The sequence below is a fragment of the Oncorhynchus tshawytscha genome, linkage group LG10, assembly GCF_018296145.1.
Source record: "Oncorhynchus tshawytscha isolate Ot180627B linkage group LG10, Otsh_v2.0, whole genome shotgun sequence".
In the NCBI taxonomy this organism is placed as follows: Eukaryota; Metazoa; Chordata; class Actinopteri; order Salmoniformes; family Salmonidae; genus Oncorhynchus; species Oncorhynchus tshawytscha.
Genome location: NC_056438.1, coordinates 48878838 through 48906818, shown reverse-complemented (window position 1 = coordinate 48906818; position 27981 = coordinate 48878838). Strand labels below are relative to the sequence as shown.

The 27981-nt window shown below is 42.6% G+C and overlaps 2 protein-coding genes across 6 annotated transcripts in view; one reads left to right on the top strand and one right to left on the bottom strand.

The window, feature by feature from the left end:
* The window catches only part of LOC112260370, a 13976-nt gene extending 5134 nt beyond the window's left edge, over positions 1 to 8842 (top strand). For 2 of the 3 annotated variants that reach the window (XM_024435420.2, XM_024435418.2), the window contains 7 exons: positions 1929 to 2126; positions 4887 to 5078; positions 5202 to 5291; positions 5411 to 5546; positions 5657 to 5704; positions 5812 to 7448; positions 7678 to 8842. In XM_024435420.2, the coding sequence (XP_024291188.1) occupies positions 1929 to 2126; positions 4887 to 5078; positions 5202 to 5291; positions 5411 to 5546; positions 5657 to 5704; positions 5812 to 7448; positions 7678 to 7743 (2367 nt within the window). In that variant the 3' untranslated portion in view covers positions 7744 to 8842. The remainder of the gene's footprint in view (positions 1 to 1928; positions 2127 to 4886; positions 5079 to 5201; positions 5292 to 5410; positions 5547 to 5656; positions 5705 to 5811; positions 7449 to 7677) is intronic. The other variant, XM_024435419.2, reaches the window with a different exon arrangement.
* Positions 8711 to 27981, bottom strand: part of LOC112260365 (histone deacetylase complex subunit SAP130) — a 22861-nt gene continuing 3590 nt past the window's right edge. For 2 of the 3 annotated variants that reach the window (XM_042328658.1, XM_042328660.1), the window contains exons 2-19: positions 26227 to 26354; positions 24234 to 24508; positions 23972 to 24139; positions 23706 to 23850; positions 23279 to 23516; positions 22888 to 23126; positions 21826 to 21930; positions 21384 to 21525; positions 21003 to 21121; positions 20434 to 20712; positions 20001 to 20175; positions 17490 to 17582; positions 16971 to 17320; positions 16543 to 16767; positions 16276 to 16401; positions 12051 to 12154; positions 11659 to 11772; positions 8711 to 11240 (exon numbers count right to left, since the gene is read on the bottom strand). In XM_042328658.1, the coding sequence (XP_042184592.1) occupies positions 11082 to 11240; positions 11659 to 11772; positions 12051 to 12154; positions 16276 to 16401; positions 16543 to 16767; positions 16971 to 17320; positions 17490 to 17582; positions 20001 to 20175; positions 20434 to 20712; positions 21003 to 21121; positions 21384 to 21525; positions 21826 to 21930; positions 22888 to 23126; positions 23279 to 23516; positions 23706 to 23850; positions 23972 to 24139; positions 24234 to 24508; positions 26227 to 26354 (3184 nt within the window). In that variant the 3' untranslated portion in view covers positions 8711 to 11081. The remainder of the gene's footprint in view (positions 11241 to 11658; positions 11773 to 12050; positions 12155 to 16275; positions 16402 to 16542; positions 16768 to 16970; positions 17321 to 17489; positions 17583 to 20000; positions 20176 to 20433; positions 20713 to 21002; positions 21122 to 21383; positions 21526 to 21825; positions 21931 to 22887; positions 23127 to 23278; positions 23517 to 23705; positions 23851 to 23971; positions 24140 to 24233; positions 24509 to 26226; positions 26355 to 27981) is intronic. The other variant, XM_042328659.1, reaches the window with a different exon arrangement.

The following is a 27981-nucleotide window of genomic DNA, read 5'->3' as shown; positions in this document are numbered from 1 at the left end:
TCCCGAGGGTCGCTAGCAATAGTGAATCATATGACGCGAACGTTCTAAGTTGTGCAATAATTTGGGACATGTAGCCTATGTGTATCCTTATGGAACGCAGACCATATGTAGCAGTTTGCACGGTTCACGACGACTGGACTGTTGTCATCACAGTTCCATGATTAGCGAAGGAAGATTTGTAGATAGGTATAGATTTATATATGTTCAACCCATATTGTACCCTTTTCTCCTCTTCCAATTTTTCATGGATTGAAAAACGGAGTATTGCCAAATGTCTGCTCTGCTAGAGCTGCCCTGGTCAACTGTAAGCGCTGTTATTGTGAAGTAGAAACATCTAGAAGCAAGCTCACAGAACGGGATTTCCGAGTGCTGAAGTGTGTAGCACGTAAAAATCGCCTGTCCTCGGTTGCAACACTCACTACAGAGTTCAAAACTGCCTCTGGAAGCAATGTCAGCACAAGAACTGTTCGTCAGGAGCTTCATTAAATGGGTTTCCATGGCTGAGCATCTGCACAGCATCGGCTGAAAAGCGTTCTCTGGAGTGATGAATCATGCTTCACCATCTGGCAGTCTGACGGACGAATCTGGGTTTGACAGATGTCAGGAGAACTCTACCTTCCCCAAGTGTAAAGTTTGGTGGAGGAGGAATAATGGTCTGGGGCTGTTTTTCATGGTTTGGGCTAGGCCCCTTAGCTGCAGTGCAGGGAAATCTTAACGCATACAATGACATTCTAGACAATTCTGTGCTTACAACTTTGTGGCAAAAGGTTGGGGAAAGCAGGTCCATACAGAAATAGTTTGTTGAGATCGGTGTGGAAGAACTTGACCGGTCTGCACAGAGCCCTGACCTCAACCCCATCGAACACCTTTGAGATTAATTGGAACGTAGACCGCGAGCCCGACCTCACTAATGCTCTTGTGGCTGAATGAAAGAAAGTCCCCTCAGCAATGTTCCAACATCAAGTGAAAAGGCTTCCCAGAAGAGTGGAGGCTGTTGTAGCAGCAAATTGGGGACCAACTCCATATTAATGTTCATGATTTTGGAATAAGATGTTCAACGAGTCATGTAGTGTATTTTTTGTGTAAAGGCTCTCCATCCCGGTTTTTGCATGATTCATAAAGACTTTCCTAACCTGAATAATCTAGAAGATCAGAGTATTTTTCAATCCACCAATTGGTGCTGAAAAGGAGATGAATATGCATATATTTAGATGGCTTTCTTTCATTGATCCCTAATATTCTGAACTCGTTCACTCGATTCTAGTGAGCCTGTCGAAAATTCCTATTAAAGGAACACAGTATTTAAAGGGATGGTTTAAGATTAATTTACTGAAAACCCTATTGAATGAAACACAACGAGAAAATCTGTTGGCCAACAAGTGGGCGGGTTTTCAGTGGTTACATTTGTAAAAATTCAGTGCATGCAAAGGGAGCCACACCTGTCTGAATCAGCCTCTTACTGAATAAAACATAACAAGTACTGTTTTTATGAGTGAATGGTAATTTGTATCAGTGAAAGTTTATTCCATATATGCATCTGTGCTCTATTGGCAAGGACACTGAACAACAAAGACCTCTACCAACCATAGACAGATTTGGAGCTGGATTCAATGCATAGCGCCGAAGATTAGCTTTGTAGGGCAGTTGAAATGGAAGGTTTCAATTGTCAGTGAGTGCAATCTCGGTAAAGGCGTAAACATTGCCTTTAAATTACAATCACATCACAAAGCTTGTCTTCAGCACTACAGATTGAATCCAGTCCTTAGTTGGTTTGTGGTCAGTTCAAACCTATTCTCCAATCTTCAAATGAATAAAGATGATATTCATCCATGTTATTATTGCTACCCTTTCGCGGCTCCTACGTCATCTCCCTCTGACTCTGCTATCTCCTCCTCTCCTCCTCTGTCCCACTTCTTCCCTCCTTACAGATTCTTTCCCTGCAGGCAGAGGAGGTGGCCAGGGAAACAAAGGTGGAAGAGTATGAGCGGGAGCTGGCCCGGGCAAGGAGGAAACTCAAACAGCTGAAAATGGAGGTCAGACGGGCCCAGGGGAAGGTGGAGGAGGCGGGTGAACGCACCATCCCTCTGGAGGAGTCCATCAGCCAATCATATGAGGAGATTTTACAGGTGGATGTGTCTTTAGTTGAAGACCCATCTCTTCTAAATATATCCCACTCTGGTTATGAACTCATTGTCCTTCCAAAAATACCTGCTATGGAAGGATTGGATTGATGACAGCATTACAATAGGGTAGTCTTTCATGAGTTCATTGATCCAGTCCTGCAGTCATGAAAAGGGTCACTGGTCACAAAAGACAGCGAACAAACCCTGGGCTATGGTCACAAGGGAGAGTAGTCGAGCTTGTAAAGCCCATTAAGAGAATTGGACCATGGCCTCTGATTTTTCCTGCCACTGTGTCTCCTGCTATTCTCCTCATGTGGCAACTGGAACCCTTGAAGTAAGATAGCCTCTAGGGTTTCCTAGAATGCCAGGATGCAGAGCGAATATAAGAATATGGTATCAGGCTACAGTATATGTGGGTGTGACCGACTGAGGTTGAAACCCAAGTCTCCTCTGTGTTAGCCCGCTGAGCTAAAGCTTCAGGTCTCAGGCGAAGGTACTCCAAACCACCTCTGTTACACGAGAATACTAATATAAAGCAGTTCAGCAGGGGGTGGGGATTCATTGTTATTGCAGTCCCCTGCTGACAGGTGATTAATGTGTATGTAGCCTTCATCATGCCCCCCAGTGTATTGATCTGTGTTGTCACAGGACTGGAGAGTGAAGAGGCTGGTCGCATCGATCCGTTGTGCGTGTTATTGATCCTCCATGTTGATTTTTGTTCCTTTGAATCATTCTGTCTCATGAGAAAAATCCTTCAAGCTGTAGTAGACCGATATTTAATATCAGCTGGGTTTCTTTTGTTTGCTGATGATGTACCAGACATAATCTTTAAGTAGATAACAGTCATTGATTCAGGGGGGGTGTTCAAAAGGTCTATTTTATTGGATAAAGACAAGCACAAGGTCTTTGAATAGCCATGTGCCTAGCACTCAAGCCCAACCACTTACTTACTTGGTCTTTACCGTGCCAAGTGGAGCATAAGGCCTGCCCCCATCTCTTAAATCAAATCAAATCAAATCAAATCTAAAAAAAGCAAAGCTAACACATGCATAGTGTAACAAACTTCTTCGTCTGATGAGGAGTAGTGTCTATGATAATTTATTATATCAGAACACGAAAAATACAAAATAACAAAGTGAGGGAAAGAAATGAAAATCGAAACAGTTCTGTATGGTGAAAACACAGACACAGAAAACAACTACCCACAAACACCTAAGTATGGCTCTCAATCAGAGGCAACGATTGACAGCTGCCTCTGAATGAGGAACTATACCAGGCCAAACACATAGAACTATAACACACAGAACAAACATAGAATGCCCACTCCAACTCACACCCTGACCAAACTAAAATAGAGACATAAAAAAGTAACTAAGGTCAGGATGTGACACATAGACTTCTCTAAGATGTACAATACCAGTCAAAGTTTGAACACACCTACTCATTCAAGGGTTTTTCTTTATTTTTAGTATTTTCTACATTGTAGAATAATAGTGAAGACATCAAAACTATGCAATAACACATATTGAATCATGTAGAAACCAAAAAAGTGTTAAACAAATAAAATATATTTTATATTTGTGATTCTTCAAAGGAGCCACACTTTGCCTTGATGACAGATTTGCACACGCTTGACATTCTCTCAACCAGCTTCACCTGGAATGCTTTTCCAACAGTCTTGAAGGAGTTCCCACATATGCTGAGCACTTGTTGGCTGCATTTCCTTCAATTTGCGGTCATCCTAAACCATCTTAATTGGGTTGAGCTTGGGTGATTGTGGAGGCCAGGTCATCTGATGCAGCACTCCATCACTCTCCTTCTTGGTCAAATAGTCCTTACACAGCCCGGAGGTGTGTTGGGTCATTGTCCTGTTGAAAAACAAATGATAGTCCCACGAAGCGGCAAACCAGATGGGATGGCGTATCGCTGCAGAATGCTGTGGTAGCCATGCTGGTTAAGTATGCCTTGAATTCTAAATAAATCACTGACAGTGTCACCAGTGAAGCATCATCACACCACCTCCTACATGCTTCACGGTGGGAACCACACACGCGGAGATCATCCGTTAAACTCTGCGTCTCACAAAGACACGGTGGTTGGAACCAAAGGATAGATTTCCACTGGTCTAATCCATTGCTCATGTTTCTTGGCCCAAGCAAGTCTTCTTATTGATGTCCTTTAGTAGTGATTTCTTTGCATTAATTTAACCATGAAGGCCTGATTCACGCAGTCTCTTCTGAACACTTTATGTTGATGTTACTTGAACTCTGTGAAGCATTCATTTGGGCTCCTCTTCGAGTTAGAGGTAACTCTGGGTCTTCCTTTCCGATGGCGGTGCTCATGAAAGCCAGTTTCATCATAGCGCTTGACGGCTTTTGCGACTGCACTTGAAGAAACAACACAACTGATTGGCTCAAATGCATTAGGAAGGAAAGAAATTCCACAAATGAACTTTTAACAAGGCATTGAAATGCATTCCAGGTGACTACCTCATGAAACTGGTTGAGAGAATGTCAAGAGTGTGCAAAGCTGTCATCAAGGAAAAGGGTGGCTACTTTGAAGAATCTCTAATATACTCTTTTGGTTATTACATGATTCCATATGTATTATTTAATAGTTTTGATGTCTTCACTATTATTCTACAATGTAGGAAATAGTGAAAATAAAGAAAAACCCTTGAATGAATAGGTGTGTCCAAACTTTTGACTGGTAATCTATATATATGATAAATAATTGCTTTTGTTGATGACTGCTGTGGACTAGGAGGAGCAGACGCTCAGTATACTTAGTGGGGAGCGGACGGGAGATGCAACACTGCCAGACCACCAGCAGGTGGAGCCAATCGACACATCCCCCATCAGCCTCAGGACAGAGGACGGAAATCTTGACGTCCCCGCTGTACCAGCCAGGTCATGGGGCAGGAGCCAATCACTGCCTGTCTATGCTGAAATCCTGGTATGTTTCATACAAAAGTGTTTAAATCTTACATGATGTCCATCAAACCCATAAAACTTGGGATAGCTTGAATTATGGGTCCTACGTGCTTTGAAATGAGTTGCCTATTCTCTCTTTTCACAGGCAAACCTTGGGTGTGCGGCTCGCGCTAAGAACGGATTGGCTGATACACAAGAAGAGGAGGAGGAGACAACTACACCAAGCACACCAAAGGTATGGCTACCGTATTACCTCAGTGTAATGTACTGTAACCCAAAAATCATTTGAAGAGACTGGATGTATGAGGAAAACTCCCTTAAACTGTGAGAAATGTTTAACCTATACCTCTCTAGCAGATGGATAAGGGAGAAAAGGAAGAGAAAGTGGAGGATGATGAAAAGATTTCCCAAACACGATCCACCAGTAGCATAGCAGTTGAAGAGCTCGACTTCTACCACCCCGACCCCTTCATTCACTGTGAATCTGAAGGTGAGTATCTATCTGTTCCATATGATTTGATGATGATGATTATGATGATAATGGTGGTGATGATGATGATGATAATGGTGGTGATGATGATGATTCTTTTCTTTTTGCAGATTACCTTTTCAAAGATGACGATCTCTTTGCCAAAACGGATCAATCTGGTGAGTGAAGTTCATATCTAAAACTTTGACAATCAGATTGATTATAATTATACGCTATAGCATTATCCAGGCCTCTAATTCTGTTTTCGACTGATCCTTTATCGTAGATGATGACCCGTTCAAAGGCACAGACCCCTTCGCTGCAGACATCCTCTTTCCAGAGGGGACAGAGGAGCCCTATCCCTCCACTGATCCGGATACCCGCCTGGATCTTGGATCTAACGATGAGACAGACAACAGCCTCTCCTGCGCTGAGAACAAAGCCTCCACCGGCACCCAGTGCTTCGAGTCCGAGTTCCCCGACGAGGACGAATCCAGCGACATAGAAATCAGTTACAGCAGGGAGGATCTGGACACTGTTCACATGGACGCTGTTGAACTCTCCTTCGTTGAGCCCCAAACATTGATCATGACCGAACGCTTGGGTTTCAAGCCCATCTACGCAGCTCAAACTTGTTCCTTGGAAACTGAATTAGATGACGCAGAAGAACTCGGCGTAGCTTCTGGGCGCGAACCCTTCAGTCAAGCATCCAGGGCCAACACCTGGGCTGCTGGACCCAACTTCTCCACCGAATCCGACCCCAATGGATACGAGTTTGACATCAACGCAGTATCCCCTCCTTCCGACATAGAAGAGATTCACATCACTCTTGGATCTATTCCAGTTGACTTTGACCTGGTGCCACCTGGGTATGACTCCGTGGAACCCAGCTACCCTGTTGGGATTCAGGCTTGTGACTCAGAACCTGCCGGAACAGGTGGATGCGACCTTCCTGAACCCAGCCCTCCTGTACCCACCCGCCCGGTCCGTCCACCTAGACGCCTCAAAGGGGGAGCATCAGCTGACCTTGTGGAAGAGCCAGACACTCCCAAAGCTGAAGGCTGTGATCCAGGTTCTTCCAACCGCTCTGCTGATTCAGAGTTGGACAGTGCTATCGGGATGGACCCTCTTACCAGCTCAGCTGAACACAACAGTAAATTCAGCTTCGGCAACAACAGTTTTGAGCTGAACTACGAGCCCAACTATGAGCCCAGTAGTCAAACTTCGTACAACTATGGATTTAAACTCAGCCCCGAACACCACAGCGAAGAGATCTTAGATCCTTTTGCCGCTGAACTCAGCGATGAAGAAGCTGACAACCAAGCCTCATTTGATCCTTACGAATTTGAGCCTATTGCTCAATCTGAGAACCAAGACATGTTCGACCCTTACGGGTTTGGACATACATCTCATGCCACTGACCGAGACACATTTGACCCCTATGGTTTCAAACTCTTAAGTTTTGAGACTGACAACCAAGCAATCGTCGACTTACACAGCGGCGATGATACGAACCTTGAAGACAACAATAACACAAACAAAAGGGACTCCTTTAGCTTCGATTTCAGTTACACAGCTTCAATGGACCCCTATAGTTCAGAACCCAGTAATACTGCAACAATGGATCTCCTTGGTCTGGATCTCAGCAGAGCCAACAGTGTTGCTGAGTCAGACTGTAACAATCCTACAGCGTCTGACCCATTAGGAACAGTACAAACCATGGCAGCAGGAAGCAATCTACTGGACCTGGACCTTGTGTTTGGAAGAAGTAGTTATAGTGATAACCCTGAAGTCGCCACTGACCTCTACCACTGTGAGCTTAGACAGGGAAACCCTGCTGGTCCAGACAACTTAGAATTCAGAGTGAGAGACACCGCCCACTCAGAGTCTGTAGACACCGTTTCTGACTGGACGACTGTTAAGGTCAGTGGCTCTTCTGTTGTTTGACACTCTGTGGGCACGTGTGTCCTGGATGTGTGTGTGTGTTTAATGTATAGTTGTGTATGTGGTGTACTGTTAAGAGGGCGTGTGTAGCTGTGGGTTTGTGTGCAAGCATGGGTGTGTGTGTGTTAGTGTGTGCATGTGTGAATATTTTACTGTTTACGATCCAGTGACAGTAACTTTAACTATCATTTGTATTCTTGCCTCGCAGACCAACTCCAGGGAATCCTTGTCCTTTGGCCCAGTCAAACACAGCACACACAGCCTGGACAAATGAACCATTCCCTGGAAAGAAGACACCAGTGTGGCCATGACTCTGCAGTACAGTACAACAATGGGGAAGTAGATGGAAGGATATGAAGCAAAGGCGGGAATGAGTCTCTTTTCTCCAAACTGGCATGATTCACCTTGACCCCTAGTCAAGGGTTGCAGCAATGCATTGATTTGAATGTGATTGATATGTTAATTGAAAATCATAATTTGATGAATCTAATTTGAGTTATTAATTGCTGATGGTTGCTTTGCAGTTATACGGCCTTGGTTTGTTCTACACCCTGTTAAAGTTACAATACAGTATGGAATCTGGGTCCAGATGCAGTAGGTTCTCGGAGGTGAGAACAAACAATTCCACATCCCTAAGACCTCGAGTTTGAATTGCATGAAAACCAAAGGATTTATTATTCTTGTTTATCTTGAAACTCTTCAACCATCCATCCTTTATCCGATATACAGTATATGAGGTGCCAAGGGATAGGGAAAAGGATGGAGTGAATAGTTTGGAGTTGAGCCGTCTGCAAATACAACGGATTACTTTTGAGGGAGGTGAGAAAACCAGGTTGGTAGAATGCAGGGTCTGAGCAGTTTTGTGTTCAATTTTATTAGTCAACTGATAATAAGAAAAGCCAACTGTGCCAATACAAATTGTTACATAACAGTTTAACACCCCTTGGACCTTCCACGACCGGATTTGCCCACTCCTGGTTGACTATATAATATTTTAACTACCAATGTGACATGGCGCGAGCCAAACGTTGAACAACTACATGTATATACATCGGTATGTACTTTCTCAGAACCCCTGGGCCAGTAATACATAGATCAATTCAGGGGATTACAAAGTGAGTGATTAATCTTTCACACATACACTGTAAATCAACCGTTCATCCAGTGTGCAAATATCCATAGCGTTACAAAATTAACTCCCATTTTTGCGTGCAGGTACTGCCAATATAACACGCCAAATGCTTAGTACAAAGTGTCTTTATTGCAGTGATGGGGAATGGCAAAACAAACAAACAGAATGTAATAATCTAGACCCAACTGCATGTAATACACATTCACCATAAGCTACAACGCATAGTAAAATAAATGAAAAATACACTAGAAAACCTGCTTGGTCAAAAAAAAAAAAAAAAAAAGTCCATATAATCAACAAAATCTACTTATTTTTACACATACAACATTAAAGAATGGATAGATACTGTACATTGTGTGCATATGCACAATATAAGCCTATGGACGCACAATTTCACCTGGTTTCATACAGTTCTTAATCCATATTTTATCAAAACATAGTTGATACTATACAGAATCAACAAGATATGGCATACAAAAAGCACAAACGAACCTTCCTGCCACTGAAGGTTGTTCAGAAGCTACAGATGACCTTGTATTGATGTAATCAACTACCATACACCAAAAGGCGTCAAATAATAGCGTCACTTTTGATGAGTGGGTATACTTGTGTATTCACAGTTCATATTGGTTTTAAAAAAAAAACGTCCATTTACATTTAAAAGAACTTGTGTTCTTCAGCAAATAACTCTATAACGAGACACTCCTCATTGACTGTCTAGCAATATTTTGCATGCTTACTTAGAATTAGAACATTAATAGACAATTGACATGTAGTGACTGAGGACAACAGATCTATCCTTATTCAACTTTTAGGTACTGTAGACTCATGGAGTAACCGCTCTCATGGAAATACATGTTCTCAAAAGATGGAAGGCAGGCAGAACGAGGCGCGATCAGGTGGGACCATTCTAGCCAATGAGGGCAGATGCGTATTTGAACAGTAGGCCATAGAGATGGAGGACTCATCTTTGTATCTGTGCCATTATAGCATCAGGGTTACATCTCCATTTTAAAGTAGTACATTTTCTTCATTAGTTGATTGCTCCCAACTCAGAAATCCCCACCCAGTTGACTACTTTAAAATGGTGGAAGCCCTCAATTGCAATGTCCATGCTAAAACAGGTGATAACCATGATAAGTACTACATCTCTCTCTCTATAACAGCAGGCACAACTCCGATATAACCTATTTATTTATATTTTCCGAAGTTGCCGTAATGTCACGAGAATCCACTTACGTCAGTGCATTCGTAAGAACCTTAACATTGCGAAACTTATATTCAATCAAATAAGCCTCACATAGCTAATTAGTTAAATTTTTTTGTTGATCAAATTCGACACTCATTGACCTCCATACAAAAATTCCTCACTTTGTGGGCTTATTTTCATGGAAAGATATTGGGCGGAGTAAAACCTCTCGCTTCGTCTCTTCCGGTCTGATACTGTATGATTGATTAGGGGATGCATCAAAATGGTAGTCATGTCTTCATTTGAAATGTCAGACTGACATGAATAACACTGTTGCAGTTTTAGTGTCTTTCCCTTTGCCCACAAACCAAGAAGAATACTTGTACAACATTCCAAACTAAAGCCCCCTAAAGTACATTGTCCCTATATTTTTACAGACATTGTACACTCAGCTACAGATAGCAGTAGAAAAGGCATCCCTTAAATATTTTGTCCCAAATAGAGTAACACGTACTCAGTGAAAGGTATAGAAGAGATGACAGTTGCACTTTCTTTTACAATCTTTACTTAAAAGATTACTACGTTGAACCTGGGGTCAAATACGTAAGCTGTACTTGATTCAGTTTGCCAGACAGCTAACTCAAAGCTAAAACAAGCACATGACAAAGTATTTGACATATATATATTTGTGGAATACTGTGATATACAAAACTCTTCATTTGGACCGTAGAGTGACATTTCCAATGACGGCACTTGGTAGCACACTTCTGATTTGATCCCATTACCAGAGTGAAGTAAGGATAAATACATTGTACAGATTTACACATTTATTACATAATAAGTACTTGATGATAGTTCAACAACCCATATCAATGCTTTACACCACACAATGTTCAAGGGTATTAATTCAACATAGTGCATCCCCTCTAGACCATCATTCAACCAATCAAATCATAATAATTCTACCCGCCATCCAATCAACAACTGAGGACATACCAACTTCTTGAAGCAGTCTTAATACTTGTACATTCCGGTCCGTTGACAAGCTCCCCACTTGGGACATAGTGGAACTGTATCTGTTCCTTCTGCCGACCACTTGTGTCTCAGTTCTAGGTCACAGTTCTAGGTCAAGAGTGGTTGGACGGTCACGCACAGCTAACAAGTAACCCCAGACACCATACTGCCACAATCTGCCAGTTGTCCATGGTCAAACCATGGTCAGATCAGTGAGGGGTGTAGACTAGTGCGACCTACAGGGGGTCAGCCTAGGCTTGGTTTTCCCACCTCTGTTCTAGGCTTTGTCCTTGCGCTTCAGCTTGTTGACTTTCTTGGCTCCACCGTTCTTGTTGATTAGCTTCATGACTTTCTCCTTGTGGTCCAGCACCTTCATCATGGTGTCTCTAGCCTCAGTGATCTGGTCCATCACCAGCTTACAGCGCTGCATGTTACCCTGGGGAAAGGGGAGGGAGAGACAATTCAAAATGGCTGACTGACATTCATAACAAAGACTAGGCCCAGGTAGAATTTCCCTTGAGTCCTCAGAAATGGTATAAAGCTGCCTGTGGAATTGATCAAAACCAGACCAAATACTGATACATGGCGGCATTCCTGGTTATAATAGTGTGTAGTAGTAGTAGTGTTTATGGGAATAGAGAGTTCTTCAATATTGTAAACAGTCAGATAGTGATGAGATATTGTAAACAGTCAGATAGTGATGAGAAAACATATGTGGTTTGTAGGCTATAACTAGGGCCTAGAGTCTTTCCTGGTTAGGTCACGTGGTCTGAGAAAACTCTGTTCCAACCCATGATCAGCAGCATAGATTTTTTTGTGGAAAAAGCCGTGTTGTTGCGTGTTTGACCTCTGACCTGTATGAGCTCATTGATACGGTGCAGGTCATCATCCGACCCGGCCTTCTTCTTTGGGATCAGACCCTCTTGGAGGGTCGTGAGGCGGCTGTACACGTCATGCTCCAGATTAGTCTAGTGATAGAGAGAGGAGAGATGTATAAAGACCAACACTACAACAGACTTATTCAGGAGGACAAGTATCTTGTTCAAAGAAGATCTAGTTTTAGTTCCACTTCATTGTCTTCCGACAGCTACGTCATAACGTGATGCGCTACCATGAAGCACTATCAGTGCAGACGGTCATCGCGCTCTCTGACGCACTTTCCACAGTGCTTAAAAGTTGACCTCACTGAGTAACTGTACTCTCTATACAAAGATCATTGTAAAAAGGGAAGTAGTGTTTCTCTCACCAGCTGCATGAGCTGTGCAGCACACAGGTGCATCTTCCAGCCCTGCGCTCTGCACACCACCCCTTTCTGATTGGCTACGTCCTGCAGGGTGCCCTTCTTCTCCTCTGAAACCATGACAATGCACCATTAAAGCCATATTCTAATACAGTAATACCTTCAACAACACACACCATTAAGCTATTTAACTATAACTAGGGTCGGGAGTTTTTCCTGGTCAAATTACAAGGATTACAGGGATAAACTCTAGGCCCTAGTCATGTAATATGTGTGCTATGAAAGTGACTGGTCATTTGCAGGCAAGGTAAATAGCATTTCCCTGGTTAGTATTTTGTGACGTCTCCAAAAATGTAAAGCCAACAAATGACACTCGCTTTCATAGCATACTACACCTTCCAGTTAGGCTTCACAGTGCACCTAGCCCAAGAAAACGTTGTCCTCTTGATGTGTGTGTGTGTGTGATTTCTAAATGTTTTCCTATGTATGCATCTTAACATCTGGTGAGAATAATAACCTTGTGTGATGTTGTTGTAATAATTGTTGTGTAATTTAGTTGTCCAAACAAAACAATGAATAAACAATTCGACCTCAAAAGCCTCCAGAGCATCACTGCCATTTCAGTCCTCAATAAGTGAATTTCAGTCTCTCGAAAAGCCCATTTTATAATATAAATTTAATTTTGAGTTCATTTATTTGCAAACTATAAAGAGTCTTTTTTACTGTGTAAAAACGATGTGCAGGAGGGGGAAAAAAGCCCAAAAGGGTTTGTCGAGGGGCCCACCGGCCCTCCAGTGGTCATAAATCACACAGACTAAGCAGTGTAGACAAATAAACTAAAGAAACGCAAAAGAGGTCAAATATAATAAAATCTAAGCAGAAAGTCCAACTACTAAGGTGTAGAGCTGTGATAGACAATAGGTGCCTCAAAACATGTTTTCAGTACAATGACAGGCATCGCTTGGCATATTCAGGCAGTGAGTGAGTTCCAGATCATAGGGCCTCTGTAGGTCATTCAGAATTTGTTGTTCGTGAATGTGGGTGACGTAGCGGTTGTCTGTTTCTTGTTAGTAGTTATGGAATTAACGTGGCAGTGAAATCGTTTTTGAAGAAAGTGGATAATAAGTGATTTAAAAGAGCCGTAAACAAATTGAGCAACTTGAAGAGAATTCCTTCCATAAACATTCTGTCCTCGTAGTTTGAAAAGTGGTGATGAAAGGTCTCCAAAACCAGCAGATATGATTTATAACCAGCGTTTCCGCAGGCGATAGATTGATAGTAGTTTGGTATGGTGTGTGCTGGTCCATGTAATGTTACAGTCACTGCTGAATGGGAAGATCATTGTGTAGACAGAGCAGTGCTTCGGTTTATGACATATCGCATTTTGCCAAGTATCCTCGTATTTTTTCTGATCTTAGGAGGTTATTGCCTTGATGTGTGATTTATATTTTATTTAAAATGATCCTTTATTTAAGTAGGCAAGTCGGTTAAGAACAAATTCTTATTTACAATGACGGCCTACTGGTGAACAGTGGTAAACTGCCTTGTTCAGGGGCAGAACGACAGATTTTTACATTGTCAACTCGGGGATTCGATCCAGCAACCTTTAGGTTACTGGCCCAATGCTCTAACCACTAGGCTACTTGTGGTTTCCATGACAGTTCATCATCAATCAAAACACCAAGAAAGAGAGTTGTACAGGCTTGATCAACAGGTATATTATTAATATGGCATTATGACTCATACCGTGGTCCTCTATATAGTATGTATTTTCTGTTCTTTGGACTAAATCATATTTGTTTTCGTTTTTTGTTAGAGTCAGTGACAATTGATTGATTTTAAGCCACTGAGATATTACACAGTTCATCATTAACAACATTAATAAGGTAATTTAGATTTCTGTGAGGTTATAACACGCATATGATTAGCAAACAATATCTGGGAACGCACTCTGGATGCTTTGGGCTGATCATTTATATAGATAAAATAATAGGGGTCCAAGTGTCGATCTCTGCAGCACACCACAATTAATCTCTATTTCTTTGAAAATCATATGGGGCAGCAAGGTAGCCTAGTGGTTAGAGCGTTGGACTAGTAACCGAAAGGTTGCAAGTTCAAATCCCCGAGCTGACAAGGTACAAATCTGTCGTTCTGTCCCTGAACAGGCAGTTGACCGACTAAACCCACTGAATTTTTTCTTAACCAACTTTCCTAGTAAAATAAATAAAATATATTGCTTTCTATCCTTTAGATATACCCGGAGAACCAAAGCAGAGATTGTTCATTCACGCCCTAGTTTAATTTAAAAAATATATATATATGATTAGGGATGGGTGCAGTTATTCAAACGAACGTTAGTATTCCATTACTTGGGAAAGTATTAATCTTATTTCATTTTTATATTTTAAATACAATGATCTGTGTGCCATTGCTACATAGCCTACAAGGATAGACCACTACATTCAAAATCTGAATAAAAACAGTGACAGTTATGAGTGTGCCCCATACAATAGACACCGGTAGCCTACACACCCATTTCACATAGGTAGTTTGTTGTTATTGTCAGTCAATCACAGCGGCGCTACAGCGTAGCAAGTGAAGTGGCCGATTTCTTAATCAATGCAAAATGGAATTAAAATGACAGAATTGAGTTGGCTAAATGAGCAGGCTATACTGATCAACCAACAGGTAGGGAGTTGTTTAATATGAATGGAGTTGTTGACAAGTACTGGGAGCGCAGCAAAATAGCCTCAATTAGCCTTTCTACTTTAGTTAGCTAGTTGGCTACTTTAGCTAGCTAGCTTCTTTCTAACGATTTGATTCAGTCAAGGCAGGCACAACCAGATGGTATGATAGATAACCTATGGCAACAACAAATGTTGTCTAACTAGCGCGAGTTGGTGTAGTCTCTCCCTCCCCCTCTGAACGCACGACGGCTGCGTTCAGTACATCTGAACATTCTGGAAGATTACATTGAAATGGTGCTGTACTGAACAACAAGTTGAAAAACGAGGAGGGGTTGGGGAACCCTGTTAACATGGCCACTGCCCTTTAAGTCACTCAGTGCTTCAAGACATACCTCGCCACATCCACCAAAAAGGAGCAAACGTACTATAAAGTCTATTCAAGAAAATACAAGAATGTTTGGGGGAAACTTGCCATTCAGCACAAAGCTTTCTGCAATTTAGCAAATGTTCAAGCGAACTGAACGCGCCTCAGCTCTCTGCCGAGTCACACAAGCAAGTCTCCAATTTTTTTCTTTCTTTAAAGCACATTTTCGGATATAAAAAATCATATTTGAATCAAGAAATCATTTCAAATGCCCATTCCAAGTTTTCAGCGAGATACCTAATGTATGATCTTTGCGATCATTTGCTTTATGTATTTTGTCAATTAGTATTTTGTCAATTAGAGTGAGATTTTCTGAAGCCATACTGATGTTTGTATAACAGACTTTCCTTGTTAAGATATTTTATTTATCCATTATATGAATGCTTCAACAACAAAAAATTAATAGCTGACAAATTCAGATTGTTTGTAATTTGTCAAGTTTACTAGATCAGCTTTATGAATCAGAAACTATTTTGGCCATTTTCAGTTCATCGGGCACAATGCCCTTTGCAAATTATACATAAAAAATGTGGGAAAGAGGTGTGATAATGAAATCAGCCACTTCTTTAGCCAGTTTAACATATAATCTGTTGTGGGTAATTTGGTTGGTGCTTATATTTGTCTTATTTCACACATGTACAAGTGTGTATTAATACACATGTTTGAATTGGAAATGTTCACACACCCTCAGAGAGTGGGGTCACAGCCAGGATCTGCCATTATCAACAGCGACCCTAGAGCAATTAGGGTTAAGTGCACAGGAAGTTGGTGGCATCTTAATTGGGGAGAACGGGCTCGTGGAAATGGCTCGAGTGGAATGGTATCAAGCACATGGTTTCCATTCCGGACATTATTATGAGCCGTTCTGCCCTCAGCAGCCTCCTTTGGTTAAGTGCCATGCTCTAGGGCACATCGACATCGACTTTTCACCTCGTTGGCTTGGGGATTTGAACTAGCGACCTTTCGGTCAATACTCTAACCGCTAGGCTACCTGTCGCATTTTAGTCCCATTAAGTGCATTTCAGTCCCACAACAAGCTCTTAGAACCCAGAATGTATGACAATTCATTATAAATACAGTTATGATTGAATGTGATCAATAATAAAGACATTGGTCTGACCTTTGACCCGGATGTCACTGTATCTCTGGAAGTGGTGATAGGCAGCCTTCCAGGGGTTCCTGTAGTGGCGGAGGAGTGTGACCGGGGGACGAGCACGGGTGGGGACATAACGCACCCCTTCCTCATCTGCAGGGAAGGGAAATGTACAGTGGTCACTTATACAAGGTCAAATATAGGGAAATTAGCCTACCGTAACTGCAGCAAACTTACCCTTAACCGGGACAAGTGAATCATGAATAAAGAGTTTGAGTATCTACTTTCTCCTACCTATGTACTCCTTGAGGGGCGACTTGCGTTTCTCGGCCCTCATGCTGAGGGGTCTGGCTAGGACCTTCTCCTCGTCCGTGCTGTTGGTTTCCATCATCTCGCTCTCTTCCGTGGAGATGACATGCTGCTGCTTCCGGGGCTTCTTCCTGGGTGAGGCCCCGGGGGTCACATCCCCACTGGGCATCATGGACAACAAGGGGGTACCACAATGGGGCATGGGGGGACCTGGAGGGCGAGGAGAGAGAGGAAGAACTAGGAGATCAATAGCTCAGGGCCCGTATTCACTAAGTATGTCAGAGTAGGAATGCTGATCAGCCCCCCCCTCCCTTTATTTATCTTGATTTAAAAGGAAAACTGATCATAGATCAGCAATAGGACACCAATATTGGTTTTGGTGGTGGCAAATACATTTTTCAATTCAAATGTACCTGGTTTGGAGGTATCCATGGCCTCCACCTCCTGCTTTATCTTGATCTCAGGGAGGGTGGAGCTTATACCACATGCCGCCGTGCTACTGGCCGCTGACTGGGTAGGCGGAACAACCACGTTGGCCATAGACAAGATTGGTGGAGTGATGGCGGACAGGGCGGGGCCAGGCTGTGTGTGTGGGGGTGCTGACACTGAGAGGAGCGTCTGGATTGGCTGAGAGGGTTGCTGGTGGGGCGGGGCTCCGGGATGCTGCTGGTGTTCATTGGTCTGATGGCTGGGCAGAGCCTCCATGGATGATGACATCACCGGGGGAGCCAGGGACACGTGGAGATCAGGCTTGTGTTTCACACTGGGAGGTCAGAGAAAAGATCATCAACCACCTAATCATTTGAAAGTACATTTTCAACTACAAGATATTATTAATACAGGAGTATGCAGTTGACCAGAGGATTCCAGCGTGTGTACACAGCATAGTCTTTGATCAGGGCCTACTAACAATGTGCAGTGCTACATCTTACCCTGCTGGGCGTGGAAACCCTGATGCATGCCTGATTCCTCCATCTATCCTGGGGCTGTTGGCCTCTGGGATCAGGTTCTTCCTGACTGCAGACCTTTATAGGGAAAACAGACACCGGTTAGTGTTGGGATAGAAGAAAAGCCTACTCAAACGGTAGCTGCTCATGACTAGGGCTGTGGTGGTCACGAAATATTCAGCCGGTGATTGTCAAGCAAATAACTGTCAGTCTCACAGTAATTGACTGGTAATTAACATGAACACATTTAGCATCTCATGGCTTCCACATATAGCCTACAAGCCACTGATGCAGACCTTTGGAACATCTACATTTTAAAACGTGTAATAAATCCATTTAATATAGCCTACACCTTCACAATAAATCTGTTATTTATTTTAGAGAGGTCTAAAGAAACATGATCTGAAGAAAATGTAGCCTATTTCAGAAGAACAGAATTGCATACTCAGATGTCCTTATCAAATCAAATCAAATGTATTTATATAGCCCTTCGTACATCAGCTGATATCTCAAAGTGCTGTACAGAAACCCAGCCTAAAACCCCAAACAGCAAGCAATGCAGGTGTAGAAGCACTTATGTTAGGTCCTGATCTGGTTATGCCATATGGCAGTGGGCTACACTAGTTCATTTAGCAGACAAGATTTGCTTAGTATTCCGTGGCATTATTTTATAGTATGAAGAATATATTGAACAAATCTCCAAACGATGAGGGAGTGCGCACATGCGGCTATTCTGTGTTGATTGGTTAACAAAGAAATAGGTATTCCAAATGCTTAATGAGTTATTCATGTAACTTTAGTTGTTCTACAAACTCTGGGCTACATGTTTTGATTTAATACATTGTAAGGCAGCAAGATGCGACTAACGATGATTTGAAAAAAGCGGCTTGAAAAAGGCATATGAGCTCTGCTTTGTTATTTGTCCAGGGTGTACACACTTCGTCAGTCTCTCATTCACGATTTGACAAGCCCTTGACAATGCCATGAATTTCCCGGTGGCATCCCCTTTGTGTGGCCATAATGCATCCCAAAAAAAATCCATGCCCTTTGCAGCCCTTCTCTCTGAGTGCTGTCTGCTCCGAAGCACTACTCACTCACACGGCTTGTCATCACCTGATCTGGTCTTTCTCACAGGCTACAAGTGAAGACAGACACATCGGGGACGCAACTGCATTTTGGAAGAACTGTCCACATTTACTTTTTGTCAGCCAACAAGATGAGTAGGCCTAACGAACAGCATAATCACTAGCCTATGTCAATCTACTATCCCCCATAGCATACAAGTTGACCTATTATATTCTGTGAGAGAAATAAACATTCCAAACAGTTTGGGAGAGTTGTGGGATGAGATAGATCCCAAATTAATACAACCACTAGCATCAAAAGAACTTTACGCAATGAGGCAGACATTTAACTTAACATTTTTATAAACTATTAGACTATTTCTTCACATTATAAGCGCAACAATGTGCACACTGCAATAGGCTAAGTGCAAATGTTCCATTAGGGAAAACACCATTATCAAAACTGACCACAAATGCGATTATGCATGTAATGCTTTAATTATAAAAAGGTGCATTTTTATGGTGAAAACTTTCTTCCCCAAACTCACGTGCAGCTTATGTATGCCAGTTAAGCTTGTTAAACGGATTAATGTGCTTAATTTGAAATGTGCTTAGTTATTTGGCCACTTTAGTTGTGATACAAACCTTATTAAAACACATAGGCCTATGGGCTAGGCTACATGAGGTGTGTGACTATGATTCAAAAAAGTAAAAACAAAAAAAAAACACTTATTAAGCTGGTCATCATTCACAAGTGATAAGCTAATATTGTCACCTATCAGACTATTCTTGATTTAATCTTATCTTTTCATATAAAATATATGTGTGAAATTTGTTTGGACTTAGAATGGAGCATTATCATGCACCTGTAACGAAAAAGGGGCAGCGGGAAAAAATGTAATCTATGCACTTAAATAGCGAATTAAGCTTTTCCTGTGTTTCTTTTTCATGCCAGCCAGGTAGGCTATACTCCTGTTGTAAAGACAAGCAATGTGCTTAATATTAGGATAGTTGAGAAATAAATATAGTAGGCCTAGCCTATAGAAAGCTGGTGGGATCCTCCACTCGGTTTTCTCACGCAATTGCATAGCCTATAGAAATGTTGTGCAACATAAGCCCATGGGCTCTCATGAAGTGTTTGATTAGATTTTTTAATACATTTGCATTGACGTCAGAGTGATTAGAGGGACAATAGAGTGCTGAGTACCAGGCAGTTAACAAGTTTGGTAGGCTGCAAATGACCATCAGCAGCATCAGAGCTTGGAGAAGCCTAATTGCCGTGACTAAACGGGTCACGTGGAATTTGACTGCCTTCATGACCGCCGGTGTGGCGGTAATATGGTCACCGTAACAGCCCTACTTATGACAAGAGTTGGTGATCACGACTGCCGTAGTAAGGAAAGGAAAACCGTGAGGGGTTTTCTAAACTCACCCCTCGTTGGCAGGCTTCTTACGTAGGATGCTAGGTCGGGGAGAGGACACCAGGGTGGGGGCACCAGGCCCAGTGTTTTGAGGGTGTGTCTGACCCACAGAGGTTGGAGGCTGGCTGCCGCCGAACGTCTGGCCGATGGGGTTGGTTACCAGAGTGGTGCCGTCTGCTAACACAACTGAGAAGACAGAGCAACGTTGTTAGAATAGTTGTCTGAAAAGAATAGCTGCTAGGATTTTTAACATTTATTACTGTGATTCAAATCTCCAATAAATAACATTAAAATGAAAAGTAACAAAACAGATAAATAAAGAAGTGAAAATACTTGACTGGAGAAAATGCGTAGAATGATTCAATTCATAATATATTTCAGACCTGACAAAAACTCATTTAAAAACTTTCAACGAAACTTAAACTGCTTCGTTCACCAACTCACTAGAGGTCTTGTTCTCATTGGCTGGCTGTTGTGGGTTGATGGGTGCCGGTTGGATGTTTTGTGCGGTGATCTGACCGGTGGCGGAATGCAAGCCCTGGGCGCTGATGGTGGTTGGCTGGATGCCCTGCGTGGCCATGCCGGCGGGCTGGATGTTCTGCGTGTTGATCTGAGCGATGCGGTCCACCGTCATCAGCTGCATGGGGTTGAGGTGCACCGCCGACGCCACGCCCACACTCGTCTGGGTCTGCATGGCCGTGCCGCTGGGGGCCTGAGGGGTTACTGTGGGGTCGACGGGTTGGGTTTGGATTTGACACACAGGATGAGAGATATATATCTGGTATTATAGATGTAGATTAGACTAGTGTATTATTATGTTGAACATGGCTTAGAAAGTCAGAACTAATTAAAAATGTAATTGATTAACAAAATGATCAATAATCCTTATTAAAGTGAGTGTTCAGAAGCTAACAATCTGGCTCTGTGAAAATGACAAGAGTATTATCTGACTGGTTGAGAGTCACAAAAGAGCCAGATGTAGCATGTTGTTAAGAAGGAGAGGTGAATTGTACCTGGGTACTGTCGGATGGTGGACACAGAGCTGGTGATGGGGGTGTAGGTGTGTGTCAGGGGGAACGGTGAAGAAGGGTAGGTAGGCAGGAAGTACTGGAACTGCACTGGCACCGATTGCCTGTGGGGGAACGTGCATATCAAATGAATGAAATAAAACAACCATATCAAAAACTTTCAACTAACCACCAGGAATTTACTCCAAGTACATCAGAAATAAGGAGGTGCTGACATTTTACACTATTGTAGCCCAGGACCAATGAGGACCACATTGGAAATAAGTGTTTTAATGCTCTATCCTCTGGATCAAATAATCATCTTGTTGATGAATGTATTATCATCAACCCAAAATAAAAATGAATCAATCAGCCCTCGTCACTAACCTGTTGTCATTGCGGGCCTCCATGGTGATGGGGTTGGGGGAGGAGCGGTGACCAGAGATGGGGATCAGGTTTCCCCTCTCTCCAGGGTACTCCGGCTGGATCCTGGGCGAGGTGTGGGCTATCGGCTGGGGAACCACTTTAGCTGAAGAGGGTGGAGGTGGAATGGTGTACAATCAGCTGGGTGAAATGTTCATTTTACAACATACAATCACCCCGTAGAGACTTCTTCTATAACTTCAAAGCAAGCTAAAACATTACAGAATCTGGCGCAATGCATTCAACCGTTGACAACCGGAAGTGTCACTGTTTTTAATAGCCACTCTACTCCTATGAATGACTTACTCTACTCCTATGAATGAACATTCCAAGGACTGTGGAGTAGGTTACTCCAGAGAGTAGCTTGGTGCCTTTGCACTCCAACATTAATGATTTAGAAACTTACCCACGGGGATGTTGGACGTGGTGACTGCTGTGGCGTGAGAGGAATGAGAAGTCATCGTCATGGTGACGATGTTACTGTTGGTCATTTGGGGGTGGGGTCCGGAGCCTGGGTGAGGTATGATAATGTGGTTATTACAACATTAAAGCAGAATAAAAGGAAACAGTCAGTCTTGATAGTGTCATTATGATGCGGGAATGGAAATAGATTAGTTAGACCTACACCACAGGTCAAAGGTTTTAGAACACCTACTCATTCAAGGGTTTTTCTTTATTTTTTTACTATTTTCTACATTGTAGAATAATAGTGAAGACATCAAAACTATGAAATAACATATGGAATCATGTAGTAACCAAAAATGTGTTAAACAAATCCAAATATATTTGAGATTCTACAAATAGTCACCATTTGCCTTGATGAAAGCGTTGCACACTCTGCAGCAGAGGCAACTCTGGGTCTTCCATTCCCGTGGCAGTCCTCTGAGAGCCAGTTTCATCATAGCGTCTGATGGTTTTTGCAACTGCACTTGAAGAAACCTTAAAAGTCCTTTTCATGTTCCCTATTGACTGACCTTCGTGTTTTAAAGTAATGATGGACTGTCGTTTCTCTTTGCTTATTTGAGCTGTTCTTGCCATAATATGGACTTGGTCTTTTACTAAATAGGGCTATCTTCTGTATACCACCCCTACCTTGTCACAACACAACTGATTGGCTCAAACGCATTAAGGAAAGAAATTCCACAAATGTACTTTTGATAAGGCACACCTGTTAATTTAAATGCATTCCAGGTGACTTGATGAAGCTGGTTGATAGAATGCCAAGAGTGTGCAAAGCTGTCATCAAGGTTATTTGTGTGGCTACTTTGAAGAATCTCAAATATAAAATCAATTTTGATTTGTTTAACACTTTTTTGGTTACTAGATGATTCCATATGTGATATTTCATAGTTTTGATATCTTCACAATTAGAAAATAGTAGAAAATAGTAAAAATAAAAACCCTTGAATGAGTAGATGTTCTAAAACTTTGGACCGGTAGTGTATCTCTATCACAACAACAGCATCACCTGTAGTGCTAGGCGATGGAGCAGTATTGGTGGCTAATATGGGGGCAACAGTTGCAGCAGCGACAGGAGTCACATTGCTGAATATGGGCTTCTGTGCCATGGTGTGGGGCAGCTGGGGTTTTTGACCCCCAATGGCAGGGTGGGAGGGCAGGGTGATGCGTGTGGGGTTGTCCCGAGATGGGGGTTGACGCTGAATGCTCAGAGTGGCTGAAGGCGGGTGGATATTTAGTCCTGGACGCCTGAGGGAAGAGAACAAAGGGATAGTCAACATTGGTTTTACGTACACTTGCAATAACTGGAATAGTAAAATTAACTATCTAGATACATTTACAAAATACTGTAAAGAATGGTTAACGCTTTCAGCATGTCATACTGTGTTTATTTTCCTTACCCATGAACCATCTCTGCGGAGTGCGTGGCTGAGCTAACCACTGGGGACTGAGGCCTGGTGGCCGTTAATGGGGAAACCACCGTGGGCATCACAGCTGTGGACGTTGTGACTACAGGGCGTGACTGGATGGGCTGGTGGATGATGTGCTGGACAGTAGGTGGGCCAGTGCCACCACCTGTAGCAGGTCTCAGTACTGTGGGTCCTTTGGAACTGGACATCACAGCAGCTGCAGCAGCTCCTGGAAACACACATGAACAACAGATATCCATGTCTGTTCTTAGGATGGTTCTGCTGAGGACCTACAGTGGGTTAAAATATGAACAAACCACTATGGTGAATTATTTTGGGGTCAAGGTAAGCACCTTGACTATTTTCAGAATGATAAAAGTTTAGCTATGCTACTATCCTGTCTCGGGGACTGACTGACCTCTGGGTAGATGGGAGGTGAAGGTGTGCTGGGGGGCTCCAGGGGAGCCGAGCTGGAGGGGCGGTGCATGGCTGCGAATGATCTGCACATTGGTCGTCATCAGGTGATGGTGCAGGTTACTGGGGTTGCCCTGGAAACGCCACGCCCATGGACACAAAGCATTATAGATTTGGAACCACATTTTTCATCATGTGATCACATTGGGTAGACCTCAATAGGGTATATTATTGCTGGGGTATATTACAACTACAAACACCAATCCTTACCTGTTGGCCACTGATAGTTGCTACAGGGATGCCAGCGGTCTGAGGCACGGTGCTCTCCATGGTTGCAGTGACGTGGCTTGGCACCTTAGGTGGAAGGGTGATGTGGCCCTGGGTGTTGGCTGGTGCTGGGGCGATCACTCGACCGGCCATGGGCGACTTCAGAGCTGGCTGGAGATGAGAAAGGACGAGACAAAGTAGATGAGTCAGCTCAAGACAGCGGGAGAGAGGGCTAATGCAGCAGACAAAGCTCCCTCATCCATACCTTCATGGGTCCTTCAGTGAATGCCAGAGGCAGGCCCTGGGGGATGTGTGGAGGAGGGGCTGACACTGTGACAGGCATGGCCTGCTGGAGTGACAGGTGACCTGCTGGAGTGGGGTGACCCTGGGGGGGTCCATGGACCTGAGCTTGGGGGTAAGGCCGGACCACCACTGTCTCCTGCTTGTCGTCCCTGAAGGTCGATGCTCCACCACCACCGTTGGGGTGGTCACGAGGACCGTGGTCTGGGTGAGGGTCACGGTTCCTATCGTCTGCCCCTCCTGTGGTACAAAGAGTTGGAGTACTTATTTTTATGAAGAAGACTTGCAGTGGTGGGAAAAGTACCCAATTGTCATTTTTGAGTAAAGAGTAAAGATAACTTAATAGAAAATGACTCAAGTAAAAGTGAAAGACACCTTGTGAAATACTATTTGAGTAAAAGTCGAAAAGTATTTGGTTTTAAATATACTTAAGTATCAAAAGTAAAAAATAATTTCAAATTCCTTACATTAAGCAAACTAGAAGGCACCATTTTCTTGTTTTTGTTTATTTACAGATAGCCAGGGCCACACTCCCAACACTCAGACATAATTTACAAACAGAGTATGTGTTTAGTGAGTCCACCAGATCAGAGGCAGTAGGGATGTTCTCTTGATTAGTCTGTAAATTAGGCCATTTTCCTGTCCTGCTAACCATTCAATAAGTAACTAGCACTTTTGGGTGTCAGGGAAAATGCATGGAGTAAAAAGTACATTATTTTATTTAGGAATGTAAGTGAAGTAAAAGTTATCTAAAAAGATAAATACTGAAGTGAAGTACATATACCCCCCAAAACAACTTTAGTAATATATACACTACTGTTCAAAAGTTTGGGGTCATTTAGAAATGTTCTTGTTTTTGAAAGAAAAGCACATTTTTTGTCCATTAAAATAACATCAAATTAGTGTGTAGACATTGTTAACGATGTAAATGACTATTGTAGCTGGAAACGGCTGATTTAATGGGATATCTACATAGGCCCATTATCAGCAACCATCACTAGTGTGTTCCAATGGCAAGTTGTGTTAGCTAATCCAAGTTTATAATTTTAAAAGGCCAATTGATCATTAGAAAACCCCTTTGCAATTATGTTAGCACAGCTGAAAACTGTTGTGCTTATTAAAGAAGCAATAAAACTGGCCTTCTTTAAACTAGTTGAGTATCTGGAGCATCAGCATTTGTGGGTTCGATTACATGCTCAAAATGGCCAGAAACAAAGGACTTTCTGAAACTCGTCAGCCTATTCTTGTTCTGAGAAATTAAGGCTATTCCATGCAAGAAATTTCCAAGAAGCTGAAGATCTGGTACAACGCTGTGTACTACTCCCTTCACAGGACAGTGCAAACTGGCTCTAACCAGAATAGAAGATGAAGTGGGAGGCCCCAACCAAGTGATGGTTGCTGATAATAGGCCTCTGTACGCCTATGTAGATATTTCATTAAAAAAATCTGCCTTTTCCAGCTATAATCATTTAAAACATTAACAATGTCTACACTGTAATTCTGATCAATTTTCTGTTATTTTAATGGACAGAATATGTGCTTTTCTTTGAAAAATAAGGACATTTTGAAGTGACCCAAAACTTTTGAATGGTAGTGTGTGTGTTGTGCATGTATATATATGTATATACATATATATATATTTTTTTTTTCTTCTTTCTTTTCTTTTCTTTTTACCTGTATTTAATTAGGCAAGTCAGTTAAGAACAAATTCTTATTTACAATGACTGCCTGCCCCAGCCAAACCCGGACGGCGCTGGGCCAATTGTGCGCCGCCCAATGGGGCTCCCAATCACGGTCGGATGAGATAAAGCCTGGATAACATACTTTGAAGTATTTTTACTTAAGTAGTTAACACCACTGACCAATGATTTCATACACTGACTGACAAGTGCAAATAGACGTGAAAGCTGTGATGCAAAGTGAGTTCTGCTGTGGGTTAGCAGGCTCCATAATGTTACCTGCCGTGTTTGGTTGACTACCAGACAGCAATGCAGTGTTTCCTCCAGGAGTCTGGTTTTGTCCCATACCAGGAGGTATTCCCGGCCGTGGATATTGTTGAGAACTCATCTTCTGACACACTTGATAGCTATGCAAGGAAGAGAGCAACATTAAACCTGACAGGTATGTAGATACAAGTTTACACAGATGAATGTTGCCAACATCTAAGCAGGTATTTTCTCCAAACCGTATAACCGGGCGATCATCAACTTGATTCAGACACGTGACGATTTTTTCTTGAGTGGATGGTCATGGAGCCGGAACATAATTACAAATAATATGTAAACTGTAAATTGGCTGCAAGACACCCAAACAAATATTTGAATTTATGTGAAACATCACAGCACAGTTGAAAGAAAAATGCCACATTGAAATCACAAGAGAGCGGTTTACAGAGAAGGGTGGGATGAACTAAGAGTAGCTGAGGAGTGGATTTAAAAGATCATGTTCTATAATAGTTATGACCAATGTTCCCTCATTTTTGGGGGGGCACCACGGAGCACAAACTTGGACATTGCTAAAATTTGGTCAAACTTCCGGCGCAAGTTTACTGTGAACACAGAGGCTGTACCTGCTTTAAGTTACAGTTTTAACAGTGGTCAAGTAGGCTATTTGATCATAACTTAGGCCTACCAGTGGCCTATCATCAAAAACAATGGAGAAGATGCCTTGCTGACGACAACGGTGGTAGGCTTGATCACCGATAACGATGAGACAGCCCATATGGAGGTGGTCAGAGACCTGGCGGTGTGTGCCAGGACAACAACGTAGGCAAGACAAAAGGAGATGACCGTGGACTACAGGAAAAGGAGGGCCGAACACTCCCCCATTCACATCGATAGGGCTATAATGGAGCGTGTCTAGAGTTTCAAGTTCCTTGGTGTCCACATCACCAACAAACTATCATGGTCCAAACACACCAAGAAAGTTGTACAGAGGGCACGACAACACCTATTCCCCCTCAAGAGACTGAAAAGATTTGGCATGGGTCCCCAGATCCTCAAAAAGTTATACAGTTGCACCATTGAGAGCATCCTGACTGGTTGCACTAGAGGGTAATGCGTACGGCCAAGTACATCACCAGGGCCAAGCTTCCTGCCATCCAGGACCTATGTACTAGGCAGTGTCAGAGGAAGGCCCAAAAAATTCTCAAAGATTCCAGTCACCCAAGTCATAGACTGTTCTCTCTGCTACCGCACGGCAAGCGGTACCAGAGCGCCGAGTCTAGGTCCAAAAGGCTCCTTAATAGCTTCTACCCACAAGCCACAAGACTGCTGAACCCTTAATTAAATGGCTACCCGGACTATTTGCCTTGACACCCCCGCTTTGTACACTGCTGCTACTCGCTGTTTATTATCTTCACCCCTACCAACATGTAGAAATTACCTTGACTAACCTGTTTAAAAAAAAAATATATATATATATATATATATATATATTTCACCTTTATTTAACCAGGTAGGCTAATTGAGAACAAGTTCTCATTTAGAACTACGACCTGGCCAAGATAACGCAAAGCAGTGCGACACAAACAACAACACAGAGTTACACATGGAATAAACAAGCGTACAGTCAATAACACAATAGAAAAAAAGAAAGTCTATATACAGTGTGTGCAAATGGTGTGAGGTGGTAAGACAATAAGTAGGCCATAGTAGCGAAGTAATTACAATTTAGCAAATTAACACTGGAGTGATAAATGAGCAGATGATGAC